Below are 14,818 nucleotides of genomic sequence, written 5' to 3'. Positions count from 1 at the left end.
AACACCCGTAAGGGTTGAAAAATTGGGCCGAAAGACAGGAAGGATGGTTTTGTGGTTCAGGCCCAGGACTCTGGGAGGTCTGGGTTTAATTTCTGGCTTTGCTACAGATTTTCCATCGGACTAGGAAAATCACTTAACTTTGTTCCTCACGTCTTCCATCTGTAAAATGGGGATAATAATACTTCCCTACCTTACAGCAGTGTTGCGGAGGGGGCGGGGGAGGAGAATCATTTATGTTTTTAGCACCAGGGTACTATGCTGATGAGTGCAACAGAAAAGCAGAGATAATTGCTAGGTCTTTTGAGTTTTTAGGCCAGTTTTAAAATCACATGATGATCAAATCAATTGTGTGTGGTGGTTTATTTAAACCAGAACTATTTTTCTCTTAAAATACTCTCCTGTTTTTTAAGGGGCAGGTAGACATTTTCACTCTGCTTTTTCAAACATAGAATTTCTTTTAAGATATTAATCAACTGCTGCTTGGGCTTCCTGTAACAGAATGAAAGTACCTCATGGTATGTTCGGCATGACACCACCAGGGTCAGCAAATGCCAACAGGACCCTCTCTGTGTTGGACTCCTCCAGGTCCTGCGCCTTGGCAAAATCCTTCCCTTTGCAGCAACCCTGGGTCCTGGTGTGGGTGCAAGGGAACTCTGTGGGGGGGTTGGATTCCCTCCTGCCACCCAGCGATCTGTGGCAACTGCTGCAGCATCAGGAGTGCTGTAGTCTCTACTATCATTATACTTTCACCCCCTCTGCTGGGAAGTGCGGGGTGGGAGAGTTACCAGCAGGTAGAAAATACCAGAGTATACAAAAATAGCTTTTGTTTTTTGATATATGAAGATGAAGTGTTTTCAGGATATTAATCCCTAATGAGGAGCACTTGCTTAGCCTTTTTGGAAGAGGAAAAAAAGAAAAGAAAAAGAAACAACCAAATTGCTTCATTTAGAAAAGTGACTACTATGTGTGCACAGTTGCTAATTTTCTGTCAGGTCTGAGTGTTTGTGACACTCTCCTCAAGGAACCTAGAGCCGGAAGCCACTGTGTTACCCCTCTTGCCTCAGCAAGAGTGAGCTTTGCTGGAGATCAGATTGTGTGTCAGCTCCCTGCCACACCAGTCTCTCTTCCTCACCAGCAAACTCCTCAAGACTCTGCCAGTCTGAACCTCGCCTTGCAGGTAACAATCAGTGAACCCCAGTTCCCAACTTCCCCCCAAGATGTCTCTCTGCAGCGTCCAGTCCCTCTCACTGGACGCTTACAGAAATTACTAAGTTCGCTGCCTCCAAAGAGACAGTGCACACACCAGCCTGTTAAGTTCACCAAGCACTCACTCTACTTCAAAATAACAGCACTGAGATGGTTTATAGTAAAATTAAGAATACGTTTATAAATAAAGAACAGAGATTTAGGTGATACTAAGCAAGAGAAAAGGGAGACAGGTGTGGTTGCAAACAAAACAAAATAAAACATGCTTTCTAGTGATTAAAACTTAATTTTAGCAGGTTATCTTTGCCTAACCAATTTTCTCACTTAAATCAGGTTACCAGCAACTCTAGCCCTCCAGGTCAGAGGACCCCACTTTCACAGAATCTTAGGGTGCTGTCCTCTTTGTTCCCTAAGTGATGGATAACTAGAATGTCTTTTTGTGCTCCTTTTATATTTCCCCAAAGTCTAATGTCTTTACCTCAAGAGCCAGGAAAAATTCCGAGGGGTGCAGACTCTGTTTCCCAGTGTGCTCACTAGGCTGTTTTCCGCTAGTTAGCTGGGTGGCTTTGTTTATCTTACATGTAAATGTACTTTCATTGTCCTCTGGCTTACAACGCTTGATCCAGACATGTAAAGCCACATTCCTTTGTCTAAGGCAGGCTTGCTTATCAACTCTCTCCACAACATATTTTAGGAACATATTTCCAGAGCATGTACTTATCTCTTTACACACCATTGGTACATACATCACACAGGGATATTCATGACCAGCATGTCATCAGTTTGTATATGATATCTTACTTGATACACTTTCATAATACAATAACATCATATACAGTCATTTGATTCAGTTGCTTATTGGTTTGGGTTCCGACCCTCTGATCTCCCCCTGGGAAGTCTGTACCCTGATTGTCACCATGGTTGAAAGGGAAGGCATTAAAAAACAGAAGGTCAGACTTGGTTCGTATTTAATTTGGAGCAGCAGTGATGCTGAACACACCTGCAGTCATACTCCTATACAGAAGTGCCAACTTTCCAATGGCTTGTTTCATGGCTTTCTCCATCTCCCTGCTTTTTGAATTCTTAATTCTAGTCGTCTTTGCCTCCTATCCCTTTTTTCCACCTTTCCCCTCATGGTCGCAATCCTGCGAATAAATATGCATGTGCTTGACTTTACACATGAGTACAGTACGCCCATTGATATCAATAAGACTTAATTGCATGTTTAAGTGTTTTAGTTAATAGGACTGGATTTAAGCACTTGCTTAAAAGGTAAGCAGACACTTAAGTGCTTTGCTGAATCAAGGACATCAGTAGTCCAATTGAAGATAATGGGGCTACTCATACGCAGAAAGTTAAGCATGTGTTTGCAGTTTTCAAGACTCACTGTATTTTCTCACTGACCAGAGCAAAAAGTAGGTGATATATAAAGATGGGCTGAAGGTTTTCTCCTCCTGTTTTGTTTGTAGTGCAAGTTCTGGTCTTTGTTTACCCAGTTTTTAATGGAAGATTCTATGGATGACTGAAGAACTAGTAGGTTCATTACACTAGAGAAATCATACATATAAAATCTGAATAATTGAGATGGAAAGTGATTTATATTCAGGCTGTGTAAAAGATTTTGTATTTTGTTTGGTATCTTCAACACCTGTTTAATTCAAACAATTGGGAGAAAAGCTCTCTATTCCACACCTCTGAGTCCCCCAGCAAAACCAGGGAAGGTAAGCCTTGACAGTCCTCATATTTCTAAGGTAAAAAAGCACATTCCCACCTCCCACCCAATTATTTCATTTTAAAGAAACTCAAGCAAACAAAAATAAATGTTTTAGGTATTCGTGATTTGCCATAAAGGAACACCAGCAAACAAAGGCACAGACTAATTTTTCTCCCGTGTAATTCACATTTATCTTTTTTCTTTATAGTGTTTCAGAAGAAGGTTGCACTGTCTCAATGTCATATCATGTTGTATTTCTAGTTTGTTGGATGTTTTTAAGATAATTCTACAGTTCTTACCATTTTTAATTTTCTTTCTTTCTTTTCATGTTAATTTTTCTTGCCTTTCTGTTACCTGTTCCACTGATATAATCAAATAGAACATGCAGTTTGATCCTGCTTGAGTGTGTGAATTGTTAAAGTTATATTCCTGTAGAATACAAAGTTTTACTGGGAAAACCCTGTTTTGTTCTTTCTTTAAAAGCTATTTAAGTGCACCTGAAAGTCTTGTCAAGATGAAATATTACACCATTAGTTTGTTTTGCATTCAGAGTATCAGGAGCACTGGTTTTACTTTGAAGCCAAATGGCAGTTTTATTTGGAGGAGAGAGAAATCACTGAAGATAATCAGAATAAACCCGTCTTTCCTGATAATTATGATGCTGAGGAGAGAGAAAAGGTAAAAATCTGTAAATGTAACTTCAAGAAGAGCTCAGAAAATCTCATTACTAATAGACACATTTCCAGAGAGATAATCTGAGATGGTTGTTAAATGTCTTTTCTGCCCCATAGGATGGGGGTTCTTCTGAAAAGGTTTTTTGCTTATTTACTAACAAGAAAAATTATTCCATCTTTACTTAATATGTGAGTTAATACAAGAAATGGTTACAACTGAATCAGGAATAAGGTTCTAAGCGACAGTCATGGAATGGGAGTGAAACAGCATATACTGGCACTTTAAGGAAAAGAGGAATCAGGGCGAAAGGGGAACAGAGTAGCCTGGACCCTGCTCTCCCATCCCCCAACATGATTTCTCTTTTCTTTAAAGACAGTATAAACCATTACAGGGAGAAATACAATAATCAGGGAAGTCAAACTGGCCAGATGTTTAAACATCTAGAGAAGGGGTGAAATTGAGAAGTAAATTGCAATGAATCATGGCTATTAAAGATGGAAAAGACATACTCAGAGATCTAGGCTGGAATTTTTAAGGGTCCCTAAAGGAAATGGGTGACCAGCTCTCATAGAAATTCCCATGGGAGTTTGGCACATAACTCTCTCAAGGCTCTTTGAAAATCCCCATCCTAGTCCATTCCTTGATCAATACAGAGTCGATTCCTACACTGGTTTTGTCCAGTCTTGTTTTAAGTATCTCAAGAGATGGTGTTTCATCACTTCCCAGGGTACTTTGTTTTGTAGTCTACACTGTTTTTAATTTAATCCCATTACTTTTAGTTATTGCTTCTTGAACCAAGCTAAATAAATTCCTCTTCTTCTTTGGTGTTTATGACTTTCCAGTATTTGAAGATAGTTCTCATGTTTCCAATTTACTTAGCAGCCTGGCAATAAATATGAAATTCTTTTCAACTTTCCCCATATGTCAGTTCTTCCAGTCCCTTGGAGCATAGTTCTGTTCTGAAAAGTGACTAACATGGGGTGCTCCGTAAACTTTTCCATGCTCTGAAATATGATAGAGGGCACCCATGGATGATAATGAATAGTAGATTCATTAGTAGATAATAAGACGGCACCGGCTCACTTAACAGCTCTGTTCCCTGTGTGTATTCAGTCATATTTTCTTACTTTAGTGACAATAAGTTTTTACTAGTTTTATCTCCTACTAGTGTAAATACAACTACTATATGGGAGGCTGAGCTGAATAACATTCCTCCTCATTCATTATCAACAGAATAGTTGACTAAATTCCAGTTACAAGGACAGGAGTACTTGTGGCACCTTAGAGACTAACAAATTTATTTGAGCATAAGCTTTCATGGGCTACAGCTCACTTCATCGGATGCATAGAATGGAACACAGAGGAAGAAGATATATATAGACATACAGAGAACATGAAAAAGTGGAGTAAGAGGCTAATTAATTATGAGCTATTATCAGCAGGAGAAAAAAACTTTTGTAGTGATAATCAAGATGGCCCATTTAGACAGTTGACAAGACCAAATTCTACTTACACCTGTGTGACCACTTTGGCAGGTTGAGCTTTTGTTATTGATGATGCACAGGAAGGAAAGACCCTTGCTTGACTTGCAGCGCCTTGGCTGTCTGCAGGACTGACAGTTGGAAACTACATCTTTTTACTTGTAAACTGAGCACATTGGATCTGCATTCCCTGAATGTGAAATACATGGAACCCTCACTGTGCCACTTTCACAGCCTCTTTTCAAAGTAGAACTGCACTTTGATCCTCTTTGGTGCTTTTCCCTGCATTCCTTTCAGTTTATCAGTTGCGCGTGGAACTCCTTTTGTATTGCAACAATAAAGAGAAATGTCCGGGGCTAAATTTTCAAACAGGTCTCTAAAATCATGAGTGCATCTCCAGTCCATGCAAAGCCCCCATTTAAGCATGCACACAAAAACTGCAGAAGCTTTTAATATTAGGCAGACATAGCCAGATTTTATTTATTGGAATATATTTGAAAAGACCATTTTTATTTGTAAAAATAAATACTCTTCAGATTAACAAGGAATATACAGTAGTTTCTATAAAATTGGCTGCCATGTCTAGATACCCAGAAATTTGGGGCAATGAAAGATAAGTTAACTCTGCCTGACTGTATGGACAAGAAGCAGGCAGTGGGCACAATCAGAACAAATCATCTTGCAGTAAATATGAGTTTGATTCTTCAACTGTGTATTAAGTAAACTGCACAAATAGACAGACACTGTAGCTCACTCTCATTTTAAGACTTGATTCTTCAATCATCGCTCTCAAGCTATGGACTCAAATGTTGGAAGCAATGTGTGATAAAGACCCAAAATGAGAGCGACTGAAAAAGCGGTCATACAGGAAGCTTAAAATGTTGGAGTTTCATTCCTTGAGTGTCAATAACTTTCTATAGCCTGAGTTTCAAGATTCTTTATTTCTGAGATAAACAATTTTCAACAAAGCTCGGAGACACCAAATCTGGAGGTATCATCAGGAGTAAAATGAGTGACAACTCTCAAAGTAAAGGATACTTGAGACATATGTCTGCAGCCCTGATCCAGAATAGCACTGATGTAAGTAATCCCAATGGGACTTTATGTGTAAATCAATGCTACTTCACATGAATAAGGGATGCAGAACTAAGGCCTTAGAGTCTACTTGTGTAAGATGACAGCAGAAGCAGATAGGCACTGCCTATTGTTTGCAAACATGAAAGTAAGGAGAAAGTGATGCTACAGTCTAGCTGGATACCCCTCCCACTTTGGTATATGTGTGGGTGCACAGTATATAAATATATAAAGCTTAAGTGAAAGTTATTTTCATAGCATACAAACAGAGAAATTAGATAAAATGTATAATAGTCCTGCTGGAAGGCTGCAATGTGACACTACTTTATTTCTCAGAACACACAAGAACTCCAAAACAGAGAGAAACAAAACTGGCTGCTCCCTAAGCAGAGAGATACAGCTCATCTCACCTTACTCTAGCTGGCGGTTTGCACACTGACTCTGCTGAATGCTCCCACACTTTGCTACAGAGCCCACTAGTCTGCACATGGGACTAGAGACAGACAGACAAATACACACACACTGCTCTTAACACGACAGCTTGCAGTTCCAACACAGTCCTCAGTAAACCATAAAGGGAATAGACTGAAATGCAAGGAAAGGCCTCATGTGTCAAGAAGCTCAAGGCTAAATTCAGCCCTACTTGAAGGAGGTACAACTCAAATTGCTATATTGTATTTTATATGTTAAGGGGTTAAAAAACAGGCTTGCAGGCCAATCTTTAATCAAAATAATGTTTTTGCTTTAAGCATAACACATGCACTTTGGGTGTGGTTTGGAAATTGGGGCAGGTAAAAAAGGTAAAGTCTTGATGTACCTATTTTAGGGCCTGTTTGATGGGCCAGTGCACAATGCCCAGGGTTTTTGTTGCAGAGGAAGTATTCTGCCTCTTGTATTTGAAGATCATTTTCACTATTGTTGTTCAGAGCAGTCTTTGAGAGGAAGGGAAGCCTGGCAGGACAAGGTGAGAAAGAATGATTTGAAATAAAATATCTAGAAGTGGAGACATTTGAACAAATGTGGAAGAGGACACAGTAAAGACATATTTAAAACTGGGCAGGACAAAACATTTGAGAATATGTGGTGGGGGAATGGAGAACAATTCCTCATTGTCTGAGAGGAGACCAAGACAACCTAATAAGTCTTTTCCACCTCTAATTTCTATGAGTGTGAACTTTTAAGATGTGAAATGAGACTCTGACTTGATGAGCTTCTTGAAATTCCTGGCTCACTTGAATCCTAGAGACCTTTGCTCCTGATCCAGCCTGCAGAGTAGTTACAAGTATTTTGTTTCCTTCTGGCCTACATGACTGTTGGCATTAAAGCCTCTCTCTGTCCCTGAGAGTCAGAGCTGCTTCTGGGGGGACTATTCAGCAGAGGAACCAGGAAATTTGTCAGTGTTAGGAGGCTTTGAAAAAATATCAACTCAAATTAATATTGTGGTTGCATTTGTAAATGGGAAGATCAGAGACGCTCCTCCGTTGCTCCATACGAAATGTCACAAATACATCGAAGTGAGCTTCCCCTGAATGCAGATCCTTATCAACCATCTCAGGGTAAAAGTGTCTAACAGTATATCATTCTGCATGTGAAAAGTGGTGAGCGCTTGCAACATTTTCCGACCAACTCGACAGCTATTCTTTTAGACTTACAGGCGGTGGAGTTCTGAAGGCCGGGGTGGAAGAAGAGGCCATGATGCTCCCATGATTGCATATGATGCTCTTTTAGGATGTGGTGGTGACTGGACAGAACTTTGCAACAGAGCAATGTTCCACGGGGGTGAGTAATCCTGTTGTTCCTTTACAATATCGAGTGTTTGAATCCCCTGGAGTTTAAATGGCAAAATGGTCATTATTGTATGAGATGCAACCTTTAAGTCACAAATTTCACTCCTGTTGAAAAAGACATCTCAGCAGTAAAGCTCCTGACTAAGTCAAATCTGCCATATTGCCTATTATTGATTCCTTATCAATGTCACATGATCAGTGTTGTTATTATGTCAATAGTACCTGCCATTCAGGACTCGGAAAGTGCTTTACAGACATTAGTGAATTAAGCCTCACAACATGCTTGTGAAGTAAATTAAGGATATCCATGTCTACGGTTCACTTTACGACCACTTATAAACAGCAACCTCTGTCTGGGATGGCTGCTATAGAACCACACACAGGAAAACAACACAAGGGCATAAGATGGGGGAAGAAAAAGAATACTGAATGCAATTAAAACTGCAGGGAGTTTTCAGGCAGGTAGTATGTAATTACTTAAGCAGTAGTTTGTCTGGGACACTGGTTTAACATCCTTACTCTTATAAAAAACACCATGTATTCTTTAAGGGACACAAGTGGTTAATATCTTTGTGTTGCAACTCATGCCAAAGATAGCTCCTTCAACATCACTGTGCCCTGCCCCCTACCCTCATGCTGAATCACCAACACTGCAGATTCACCCAGCAGGATGCCATCAACAATCAACCTAGGTATTCCATGGAGACCCTCTGTCTGCGCTGCTGACCCAACCCACCCCGACTTAGCTTTGGGAGAGTTAATGGGATCTCAACACAAGATACCATGGATACATACACACAGCCATTATGTGATTTTAAATGATTAATTACAGTAATAAGATACTTTCCCTGCCCTAAAGATCTTGCAATCTAGTGGTTTCTTCTGTAGCTACTCTTCCTTTCTAGCACTGGGTTAACTGCGATGGTTTGTTGCACCCTGAGAGCCATTTAAGAGAAGGGGGATGTTTTGTTGCAGAAGCTTCCTCCCAAAAGGAAAAGAGCAGTAAGTCAGGGACTTCGGGGTTGGAGGACCTGGCTTTTCTCTGTCCCCTGGCTCCTCCCCAGCCAATGGCTCCCTTATTTGATCAGATGAGCAGCTGATATCATTGCTTTTTATTTGCGTTAACCACATTCTCTTTCTCTGAAACAATATCAAATATATTGTTTTCATTGGATTAACTATTACCTTTTAAATGTAAAGATTGTTGCTTTCACCATTTAATAATAATTGTAAAATAAAATCTGCTGATCCTGTATTTGTGAGGCAGCGCATTAGCTAGATGCCCCACGAAAAGTCCCTTCTAATCGAAATGATGCAATGTGCTGCCCTTTAAGCAGCCGGACAGCATTGCTGCTTACTGAATTGACTTTTGTCCATTTGGCAAATGGACTTGTTGCCCTCCCAGCATGATTCTAATGGCACACAGGTTTCCTTGCTTGTGAACCAACGTAATCAGTGAGGTAGAGGGAGCACGGGCAGAAAATACCAAGTTTTTTGTACACTCTCTACAGCAGCAGGAGACAGTACTGTTAGCTTGTTGCCTGCTGGAGACTCCCCTGTGGAGGGGGTATCCATAGCAAGGGAGCGACAGGTTTCCAATCCCTTTGTGCCACTTAGCACACAAAGCAAGGCAGGGATTCTGCCCCACAACATCTGCACTAAATGGAATATTGGGGCCAACCCAAGTGTTCATTTGGTATCACAATGAATGTGTCAGTACATATTAAACTCATGGTTAAGGCTGGTCTTCACTGCAGCTGTTAGTGTGAGTTAGTACACACGCGTTACTCCACGTGAGCTAGCCTAGCTCAGTGAGAGCAGCTACACTGCGAAATAACATTTGAGCCACGCAGCATGGTTTGATTAGCAGAGTGACTGATTTAACAGCTGATGAGTAGTTGTCATTTAAGCTGCAGCATACCCACTGCATTATTAGCTCAAGGGTCAGCAGCACTGAAGCTTCAACCCATGCACAGAATTCATGGCCCCCGCAAATTTCTTTGCTTCCCTGCAGAAAAATTATTTCTGGTGGGGAAGCAAAGGGAAGGCACAAGAGCAGTCACGCGCCCCTCCCCGGCAGTGCAGACAGGTCGGTTTGGCCTCCCGGAGCTTCCGGTAGAGATGTAAATCACCACTGGGGGGCTGGGCAGTCTGGGCAGTGTGTATGAGAGAGAGAGAGATACTCTATCCCTTTCACTCACTATTGCAGCATGCTTGGCATGGCAGGGCTTTGGCGTGTTTCTGAGGAGGGAGGCATGGGGGAGGCTCTATCCTGTCAGGCAGAGCAGAATGTAGCAACCTGCCTGCTTAATGAATTGTTCCGATTGTTCTTAGTGAATTTCCCCAAGAGTGTAAAACAGGTGTAAAAATGTTAAGGCTCCTTTACATTGCCAGAGTGGTGTAAAGGATCCTTACTGTAAAGGACAGTGTGGCCTTATAAATGCTTATGGTGTTTTAGAGAGTAGAACTGGTCTAAATTTTTAAAATTTCCTAGCAAAATGTGCTCCATGAACTGATTGCTACTGACCTTTCTGGAGATGGTCAGTAGCCAATATAAATTGTGAGTTTGAATACCCAGCCCTTGCTTGCTCTTCCGTTGCCTATGATGTAACACTGAGCATATGGGTGCATATATTTGTTGACTAATAACTAGAAGTAAAGGGTCAATACTCGCTACATTACTATTAGACAGAGGGGGTTTGGGGATTTCCTCCAATGCTCCTTACTCCCGAACTCCATCCATTGTATTGTAGTTTACATAAATTACCAAAATAATTGAAACCAGCCTGATTATTTTGCATTATTTTAACAAATAAAATATGCAGAATTTTAAAATATTGTGTGCAGAATTTTTAACTTTTTGGGGCAGAATTTCCCCAGGAGTACATTATGCAGTCTGACCCATTACTGCTGGCAAAGGTGGAGGCTTGAAATTCCAGTTGGTTGGTGAACTCCCTAGAGCTACCATTCTGAGAGTCTCTTTGGCACACCACATATAAGTAAAAATCTGTTCTGCAGTGGCTTAAAGCTTCCTTCTCTGTGTAGTGATATATCTGCAAAGGAGAGTGCATTTTTCACAACAACAGAACTGCACACGGTTGTGTTTAATTTTACAGGTGAGAGTGCAGCCACTGGATCTATTGCCGGCTGCTTGTATGGATTACTTTACGGCCTGAACAAGGTTCCCAAAGGCTTGTACCAGGATCTTGAACAGAGGGAGAGGCTAGAATACTTGGGCGAGTCTCTTTACCGACGATCCACAGAGGAAAAGTAAAGCAGTTTCTGCCATTTTTCTCTTTCTATAAAGACTCTGTCAAACACTGTAGATAACTGACTAATTATAATAACGCTGTTCTAGGCTGGTGAGGTTTAGTTCTAAAAGGCTATGTGGAATGTGTATAAGTGCAGTTAGCTGAGTCATTCAAGAGTAACTGGACACTGTAAATGTTCAGTTTTTCATAGATACAGGGATTTTTGAGTACCAAACTTGCTCTTATAGTACAATCCAGGTCAGTGAGATTATTTTAAATAAAAATATATATAAATAACTAAAACCCTCTTATTATCAAAATTCTGCCTACCTTACTAATGCCACCCTTAAAAAGCTATCATCAGTAGTATCTTGCACACATATATAATTAATTTTCAAAACTAATGCTTTTCTTCTGAACTAATAGTATGATCCTTTTGTGAGGATGTTCCATTCCCTGTAGATTTTAAACTTTTAACAATTCTTCCACCTCCCTCTTTCCTCCGCCTCACATCTCATGCCTCTGTAATATTTGCAACTCTACTGTGTCACAGATTATTCATTAATGAAATGTTAACCCTTTGTCAGCACTATGGTGTATATGTATTGTTATGTGAGAAGCTTCCAGAAAGGAAAGGCCAACACTAGCAACACTTCCAAGGTACAGCAAAGCATCATTGTGTTTAACATTTCTGCATTATTATGTTTTTTTTTTCACTCTAGACTCTTCAAAACTCTTTTAAAAAGTCAACTGGCTGAAATATTTGTAAATAAATTAATCTTATGCTCTTCATAAGCATCATTTCTTCATTTTCAGATCACACTTATATGTTGCTGTGTCAGTATCAGAATTTTTGTCTGAGGCCATTAAAGAGCTGTAGTACGTCACCAGCCAGGCTATAATGTGTTTCGTGTGACTGAGATTCCTCTCCCAAAGAGGCCTGGAGAGAAAACAGTTACTTTGGCTTTTAAAACAGAAAACCAACTAACTATATGGCCAGGTTAAAAACTAGTATCTGATGTGAATAAAACTAATAGTAGAATTTACTGAATCATATTCTGATCTATAATACTGGCATAAATCTGGAATAACTTCCATTAGTGGAATTATACCAGTATTAATTCTGGAGTAATTGAGAGCAGAATTTAGCCCCATGTGATTAATTCCACGTTTTAGCACAAAGATTCTTAAACTGTGGTCCACAGAGAACATTCTAATGGTCCGCAGAGAGCTGACTGGTCACGTGGTCCTGTTTTCGCCTCTCTATTTCCACCTGCTGACTTGCATTTAAAAAGGCAGCTAAAAATACATAAATACTTTCCTATTGCTTTTCCATATAAGCAATTGCCATTGGGATGTTATATGATAGAAAGGGGAGCAGGTGATCCATGTTGCTGTGGTTAGTCGGGGAGATGGGCCACACACCAATCTTTTTATTAAAATGTGGGCTAATCAAAGAACAATGTTGAGTTCTTGTTTTAGCATGCTCTCTCTTTGCATCTTTGCTATCTGCTGCTTTCTCATTTTGAGCATATGTTAAAGTTTAAACAAAGAAGGATATTTGTTTGTAACTTATGACTTTATATAAGAAAACATCAAGACTTTCTGAAAACATTTTTTCTAGTTTATGATGCCTCTAACATTTCCCATAATAAATTCAGCAATTAAGAAGAGAGAAGAATGTAGCTCTCATAAGGTACGATTTTCTTTTGTACATTTAACTTTTCCTTTACCCATGAAAAAATCTCGAGCGGAAAAGAAATCATCATTCCACAAAGACAGCATGCCTCATCATTAGACTTCGAAAGGTTGAACTAAACATATGGTTGCTGTGTTTTTAAAGTTAACAATTGTCCATATTGTTCTTCTAGAATGTATCACAGCTATCCCGTTATTCATCTTACCTTACATTCATGATGGAGAAGGACCCAAACTTAATTTCACGGACAGAAAAGCAAATCTAATTTTGCAAAGATGGTTCAGATAGACAGAAGCTATAAAGTTGGCAAATGCTAGCAAAGCATTGTTTCCATAGTTATAGGGGAAAATAGGCCATTGACCACCACTTTATTAAAGATATAACAAGGTTTAAATATCAGCGTTAATAAGAGTAACCACTACCGCAAAGGAACACAGTTGTTGCCTTTCCTTACTGTAGGCTATTCCTTGAACCAAATTACTGCAAAGCCACGTGACCTCAAAATACTACGTGTAGTCCCAAGACTAAAACAACCTTTTTGCTCCCCTGTCATGGCCATCTGACTCAAGCCAAGATTCAACTAACAATAAGTTAGAGCTGCTGATAGTCAGCTCCTGGAAACTTCTATAAGTGGGTTTATCTTGTGGTACAGACTAACCTTCATTTCCCAGTAACCAAACACCAACTACCTTTCCCAACAAACTTTGAACCAGTGTTACTGTTGAACCCTCTCTTCACTCAATGTATTAAAACTTGCTAACACTAAGAAAAAGGTGCTGAAACAAGAGCCAACTCACTGAGTACTCATGACCAGACAATAACTTAACATTACCCAATGTAGAGAAAAGAAAATACGGCTAGTGCAAATAGGATGCAAATATCCTAATTTATCAGAACTTAAACTACATGTAGCAGTTACAAACCATATGGCCAGGCCTGTCTGTCTGAACATTGCTGTGTGAGCAGGCAGGAAAAGCTTTCTAATAGGGGCAAGTGGGCATGAGAAGCAGCATAGCTCCTGCCAGGTGTTCTCTCTCCCCTACCTATAGCCGCCTTCAGCCAGGCAGTGGGAGCTTTATGTGAGTCAATGGGGTGACCAGTCATGCGGCTCATAGTGAAACAGCTTGTTTTGATTGGCTGCCCAGGCTGGAGGTGTTGTAGTCCTTGCTTGATGACCCTGGCAAGAATGGCTGGGGCTGCCTACTGTGTAGTGGGGGCGAGAATGGAACAGAGTAGTTGGAAATACTTGTTTACTTGCCTTCTTTAGTTGAGATGACAGTTTCACACTGTCTCGTGCAGCATTACTTGGCCTCTTAAAAGCTGAGTGCCTCTTCGAGGCAATGAAACCATTTGTACCCCTGCAGTCCTGCCATGTCAGCAAGGTGGCATGGGGGAAACCTGCACTGACCCTGTTCTGCACTCCCTGCTCAGCTAGTCCTCTCTGAGACACATTGAAACAATAATGCCTAAACGGAAACCCAAGTAGTTGAGGGCCAAGCGTTTGTTTTGTTTCTTTTTACAAAAGGTTTTTACAAAATCTACCGTGAATATTTCATAAAAGTTCTGATGTTGTTGTTGTTAACAACCCCTGGACACACTGTTGTTGTTGTTGTTAACACAAGCCTTCCCTTGCAGCGCTGGCAAACCATGGTGCTCCCAGTGCATGCCAGCCAACGAGACTGGGCTTAGTGTGGGTTGAAGAGCACTAAGAAGGGCAACGCCCAGCACCCACCTACTGATGGTAAAAAGGAGAGCTCCCCAAGCCTCTAAAGTGTATGTTTGCTGGAAACTACCCTCCCTCGGCAGGACCCCATAGGCACTACTGCTGGTCTAGGGCTCCAGAAACCCCTACAATCCCAGCACAGAGGCAAGAAGGGGCCAGGCTCCAGGGGTTGTTCAGAGGGTTAGTAAACGCATTTGTATGAGCTCCC

At 40.6% G+C, this 14,818-nt stretch overlaps 1 protein-coding gene across 1 annotated transcript in view; it reads left to right on the top strand.

Annotated features, from left to right (window-relative positions):
• ADPRHL1 (ADP-ribosylhydrolase like 1) overlaps window positions 1–11,927 on the top strand; it is a 33,637-nt gene extending 21,710 nt beyond the window's left edge. The window contains exons 5-7 of the mRNA XM_073327368.1: window positions 3,471–3,598; window positions 7,797–7,929; window positions 11,054–11,927. Of these exons, the coding sequence (XP_073183469.1) occupies window positions 3,471–3,598; window positions 7,797–7,929; window positions 11,054–11,211 (419 nt within the window). The 3' untranslated portion in view covers window positions 11,212–11,927. The remainder of the gene's footprint in view (window positions 1–3,470; window positions 3,599–7,796; window positions 7,930–11,053) is intronic.
• The last annotated feature ends 2,891 nt before the right edge of the window (window positions 11,928–14,818 follow it).

Source organism: Lepidochelys kempii, chromosome 1 (assembly GCF_965140265.1).
Source record: "Lepidochelys kempii isolate rLepKem1 chromosome 1, rLepKem1.hap2, whole genome shotgun sequence".
NCBI lineage: Eukaryota > Metazoa > Chordata > Testudines > Cheloniidae > Lepidochelys > Lepidochelys kempii.
The sequence above is the reverse complement of the archived record's forward strand: the minus strand, read 5'-3'. Positions and strand labels throughout refer to the sequence as shown.